At 44.0% G+C, this 6,000-nt stretch overlaps 1 protein-coding gene across 5 annotated transcripts in view; it reads left to right on the forward strand.

Moving 5' to 3' along the window:
* Positions 1-5,173, forward strand: part of rapgef6 (Rap guanine nucleotide exchange factor (GEF) 6) — a 142,908-nt gene extending 137,735 nt beyond the window's left edge. For all 5 annotated transcript variants that reach the window (XM_085421096.1, XM_085421097.1, XM_085421095.1 and 2 more), the window contains 3 exons: positions 881-1,410; positions 2,312-2,668; positions 2,791-5,173. In XM_085421096.1, the coding sequence (XP_085277222.1) occupies positions 881-1,410; positions 2,312-2,668; positions 2,791-2,813 (910 nt within the window). In that variant the 3' untranslated portion in view covers positions 2,814-5,173. The remainder of the gene's footprint in view (positions 1-880; positions 1,411-2,311; positions 2,669-2,790) is intronic.
* The last annotated feature ends 827 nt before the right edge of the window (positions 5,174-6,000 follow it).

Below are 6,000 nucleotides of genomic sequence, written 5' to 3' on the forward strand. Positions count from 1 at the left end.
GCGGGCGGCTTTTTAATCTGGCCGAGTTAACAACACGGCTTTTTTTTTATTGTCTGCTGTTTGTTTATTATTCCTCCATGATCAGGCCATTGTGTCTCATAAAGAGGAGACTCAATAACCCGTGTCCCCGCTCTGGTAATATATTACCTCGGCAGCCTCGTCGTATAACACGCACCTGTTTTATGAAATATGGCTCGGTTTCATTGAGTGGCTTGTTTTGTCCAGTAAAACAGTGTCAGTGAATGAAAACAAACAAAGTAGGTGAAGAGGAAAAGTTTATGTTTCGCTTTGAGCCAGGCTGCAGGGAAACGTTGTCATATTCTTTGTGATTTTTACGTGTGCAGAATCAAAGCTGATTTTACAGGTACCGACATCATTATAAAAACAAAGAGTGCGGTTTGTGATCTGTGTAACCTTGAACTTCATCCTTTGTCCATTTGTCTTTCGTGCTGGTGATCTTCTGACCGAGGTGCCCTTCAGCGGTGTTTTATGGTTGATGAACCTCCTTTGTCCTCTCCTGTCGCCCCTCCCTTCTTCCCTCTCGCTTTCTTGTCGCTTCATTTCGGTATGACTTACCTCCACCTTTACCACCACTCAACAGTCCTGCGCAACAGACTATATTTTATTGACTATTTTTACACAGGCCGGTTTTTCTACACTGTAGTCGTGATTGCCACGCAGGCGTTCTGCAAATGCGGTTTGAAATGACAAGTATGCCAAGTTACACATTTATATAAATGTATTTTATTATGTAAAATAAGAGTATTTGAACTGGTAATAGGAGGTGGATAGGTACTGTTATTCACAGGGGCACGAAACATCAATCAGAGCTGGTATTTGTGCTGATTTTCATCTGTGTATTACTCTCGTTCATCTACAGCGGTTCCTCGTCAGCTCGGGGATACCCGACGCGAGCCTCCACCTTCACTTCTTCCATCTCGACAGAGGAGCTGACCCACGACCACACCTCTCTGGACTCGGTGGCCGACAGCGGGCGCGGCAGCTGGACGTCCTGCTCCTCCAACTCCCACGACTCCTTCCAGAGCCTCCCCACCTCCTCCTGCCGGCCCTGGGACCACGGCATCCACGGCCACCCGCTTGCTCTGTCCCACTTCAAGCACACGCAGATGACCCGGCCGATAGCGGAGGCCGAGGCTGCCGGGCCCGTGTGGGCGAGCGACGGCGGTGCCAGGCAGCACTCCAGAGACTCGAGTTCAGACCTGTCCAATCAGTGCCGGCAGAGCTGGGCGTCGTCCGGCTCGCTCTCGGACACCTACGAGGGGAATTACGGGACGATAAAGCGGCGAAACACCTCGGAGCACCCCTCCTCACCAGCCAAAGAGGAAGGAGGGCAAAGCACAGACCCTGCCTACAAAACGGTGACATCAAGCACAGAGAAGGGCCTGATAGGTGAGGGAACAGCTTGCGAGTTTGATTCCCTGTAAACACAGCACAGAGTAGCAGTGGTCAGGAGAAAAAGTTGAGAAAAAGAAGAAAATACGCTCTGCCATCCTAGATTTGCTTGTGAGGTTATAGACTTTGATTTTTTTTTTCCCCCAAATCTGTCTTGGTGCCAAACCATATTTTGATTTAAGCTCCAGTAAACAGCTTGAATTTGCTGCACTTTGATAAGAATGAGTCCGAGCTCATTCTTATCACTGTTAGCTTTCTATCCTCTCCAGAGTCAATTCCTCTTTTTGGATCTCCTCCTGTGCTAACACGATAGCCATTTACTATCATAAGGATAGCAAAACGTCTTTTTTAAGCAATTTTTAGGACAGATTTTGAGTCGTTGGTGTGGATTTTAATTGACAGCAACTGTGACAATCGATTAATCGTTCTAGTCGGCCACTGTCGCCTGCATCACCTCAAATGTGAGAATTTGCTATTTCTTTTCTTGGCTCACAATAAATATCAGATCATCACGATGGGCATTTTCACTGTTATAAGAACCAAGCGATTAATCGATTGATCTGGGAATAACCGACAAACTAATCAGTGCTGAAGTCAGTTCTCAGTTGCAGTTCCAGTTCTGTCTGTATTCTGCAGCCATCCATCTCATCTGTTGTGTTTTCCTTTTCATTTTTGACACACTGTGGTGCATGTGTAGCTGCCTGTTGTGTTGGTGACATCGCATTGATTTAATTTTCCCATTATTTTTTTTTCTTTTGTTTTTACCCTCTGCACACCCTCCCCCCCTCTCCCCGGCGACCTTTTCGCCTCCTCCTCTCACTCCTCATCCCTCGTCCCCCCCCCTCTTTTCTTCGGTCCATCCCCACCCTTTTTCTTTTTGATCTCCACCTGCATCCAGTGTATTGTGTCACCTCCCCTGCCAAGGATGAGCGTTACCGAGCTCCCCCTCCCACCCCTCCAGGCTACCAGGGCCTGGCCCTGGGGGACCTCGGCCTCGCAGACGGAGTAATAGGTGGGCCAGGAGGGCACGTCCCCAGGCCTCCTCACCTCAAACCTCCGGACTACAGCGTGGCGTTGCAGAGGAGCAAACTCCTGCAGAGCCCCGGAGCTGCCGGCAGTCTGGCTGAGGCACGCAGGCTGGCGGGTAACCTTCACCTTCAACACCAAGACGCACGGACAGCCGGGTCCACGCCGGGCCACTCCAGACCGCCAAGCATCTGCCACCCGCCACAGGATCTGGCTGACAGTGAGGATGGTAGGAAACTAATCAGAATTGATTCTTTTCTGTAGAAAAGAATTGCAAAGACATCATGTGATAGAGAGATTTTAGGCTACAATGTGAACATGAGGTATATATATTTATCTTCTCTTTTCCAGATGAGCAAGTCTCAGCGGTGTAACGGCACAAACCGACGGACCAAGTCGTGTTGATCCGGCTTTGGACTAAGCCAGTCAGCTGGTTGCCGTCAACTGTCAGAGCACATCGTCCAAGCCCCTCCCAAGGCCCCTTGTGACGTCACCGCAGACCACTCGTGAACCTGGCCAGTCACTCAGGTGACCCCTGTCCAACTCCCGGGACTCACAAGCACCTCTTTTTAAACTCGTTTCAGAAATCAAAAGAAGAAAACAGAGACTTTGGATACTTTTTAAAAACTCTGTACAAAGCAGAAAGGCGCTGTGATGGGATCACGCCGCCGTAGATGGACTTAAAAAAATCCAACAAAATAAAAGAAGGAAAGAGTGACAATAGAGACGTGTCGTGCGACGAAGTCAGCCTCCTCAGAGACGGACCGTGTACCTCCATTTTGCGCTTCAAGCTCACTTTTTGTGTTGTTGTTGATTTTTTTCTTTAAATTAAAATCTTGTACAGTGGTTTAGATTATTTTTTTTGTAAAAGTGTTCATTTTTCTTCTTTAAGTTGCATCTCTGAGCTTTTATGCGAGGATGGTGAGGACAAAAAGGGACGGAAAGTAGTCAGCAGCGTCGTGGACAAACATGAACTCACGGGGGTGTTTTCTCTTTTTTTTGTGGCTCTGCTCATTTTATTTTGACGTTTGCAAGATTGTCGTCCGCTCCAATGGAGATGAATGTGAAACAAAGAGACAAGCTTTGGCACTGATGATATTAATTTACGCATGTGACACCAGATTCCACATGAACAAAGCAAATGCACAAAAAACCCCGAATAAAAATACACAGAACAGTTGCAGTACTTAAACTTCGACTGCATCAGAGGTCAGAAAAGCCCCTCAGGAGCCCGTTGCCTTTTTCTTTCCCACGCTCCCTCCTTAGGTGGTGACAAATGAGAAATCAAACCCGCGGAACAACGGAAGGCACGTCTGTTCATGTTTAGCGCTTATTGTAGTTTGCTGAGCTTTACAGGGGGAAAAAAGACAAAATGCAGATCTCAGGCAGTTCCCCGTGGCTGCGTGTTGCACTCCCCACCGCCAGCCGCTTCTCTTACTGCTTGTTTAGTCTGTCGCGAGGTACTTTAGCGGCATGCTGCCTCCTGGATGTTCTATAAAAACTGTATCATAACTTGATTCTAATGAGCTGAAGAACAAATGACTTGCTGCTTACCGTAGAATAATAAAAATGTGTTGTTATTTAATTGCAGCAGCTATAATAAAATGATAAATTAGCACTGTGTGGCCACACGATTTGCATGCATATATATATATATATATATATATATATATATATATATATATATATATATATATATATATATATGCACACACACCAAAATCACGCTGGTGTGCATAAAGACAGTGTTTACACCAGTGCTTACACATTTTGTTTACAGTGTTTATTAGACTAGTTGTCTATTGAATTACAAGCTGAGTGTTAGTGCAAACACTCCAGGTTCGGCCGACCTTGTAAATGTGTTAATAATGCAGCAGGAATATGCAGATGCAGCATAAATTTGGATTATGTGCTCACAGTGTACCTCTTGTCTCTCATCTTTGTTTTTGTTTTTTTGTTCTTTTGTTTTCTTCCTATTTAAAAGCGCGAGTGTCGCAAACAAGTCGGCGAATATTTTAAGGCGTAGCTCGCACCTTCATTCTGTGTCCATAGTGTGTTTTGTAGACTATTTAAAGAGGATGTGCTTGAAAATTGTCTATTTGTATTGAAAACAAGAAGCAAATTTGTACATGCAAACGAAAAATGTTTTGGTTTTTTTCCATTTGTGCTTTGATTTTTTTCCTCCGCAGTTCGGCAGGGGTGTAACTGGAATTAGATGCTCTTCTCCTTCTGCTGTTTGTCGCACGCTCTGTGACGCTTCTTTTGTTTTGCCACACAAAGACTTGAAATGATTGATGCTAATATACATAAACACACACACACACACACACACGGCATATACATACGAAAGTATACATATATATTTTTTGTTGTTTCTTTGCCATAAATTAATGTTATGATGACAGAAGAGTCGTGTATAAAGGCTATTTTTGAATATTTTGTTATGAGAAATAACACAAGGTGGTGATTGCCCTGTTTTTTCTTCTTTTTCAGCCGGGCAGGAGTCTTTTAAGGAATTTTTATTTTCTCCCCTCTGTTTTTTTTTTTTGTTTTGTTTTGTTTTTTGAAGTGCCATTTCTGCTCTTTCAGTTTAATTGCTGCTGTGTTTTGGGATATGGCTGTCTGTGTGTGAGTGTGTGTGTTGTGGAATTATATATTTGTGAGGCTGGGATCAACATTTTTTTTTAAATCTTTTTTTTTAAATATATATTTTATTTTATTTTATTTTATTTTATTTTTTTTAAATAAAAAATAAAATAAAATATATATTTGTGAGGCTGGGATCAACATTTTTTTTTAAATCCCATTTCCATTCAGTCTGGGATGCTGCACATAAGGACAAACTCAACAAAAGCCCTTCTTAGTTTGCGGTTTTGCTTTGATTGCTTCTGCCTGCAGAAAGGTGGCCCCCTTGTGAGTCTCTCGCTGCCAGTTTCACGACACGAGGCGAGTTCTTTCCCTCTCAGACACGATGATTGAAATGAGGGTTTTTTTGTTATAATATTCCTCTCTGTTTGAATTGAACTGAACAAGCTCTGCTGTGACGCCTTGTGTGGTGTAGGGTCTCTCAGCCCCGTCAGCTCAGCAGGACTTTAAACTTTTAACCCTCTCTCCTCACTTTACTCACTCGGCTCCTCTAATGGATTTCCCTCCACTGCTCAAGAGCACCTACTGTGACCCTCACCCGGGTTCCTTTTTCTTTGAAACTTTGAAACAGACTGTCAGAAACTGACTGCTCTCTTTTTTCACCTTTTTTTTTTTTTTTTTGCACAAGATCCCTGAGATTCTTAACCACAAATCAGTATTATTGTTCACCATTGATTTTTTTTTTTTTTAAATCACAACAGCAGCTTGTATTACTGCCAATAGTTTTCCAAAATGATACAAATGGCTAGATTTCAATAAAAAAGCATCTCAGTGCTCCTAATTGCATAAAACTGGAGGAAGGCACATGCCACCTCCTTCACCTGGAAATACCCCTCATCGTTTTAGCCCCGCCCCACCTCGTCTCCTGCTGTGGAATGCAATAAGAGAGATGTGAATGTGTTTTATGTCGACGTC

Source organism: Rhamphochromis longiceps, linkage group LG10, assembly GCF_057381845.1.
Source record: "Rhamphochromis longiceps isolate RC_006_pf linkage group LG10, R_longiceps_female_GT1.1, whole genome shotgun sequence".
Classification (NCBI taxonomy): domain Eukaryota; kingdom Metazoa; phylum Chordata; class Actinopteri; order Cichliformes; family Cichlidae; genus Rhamphochromis; species Rhamphochromis longiceps.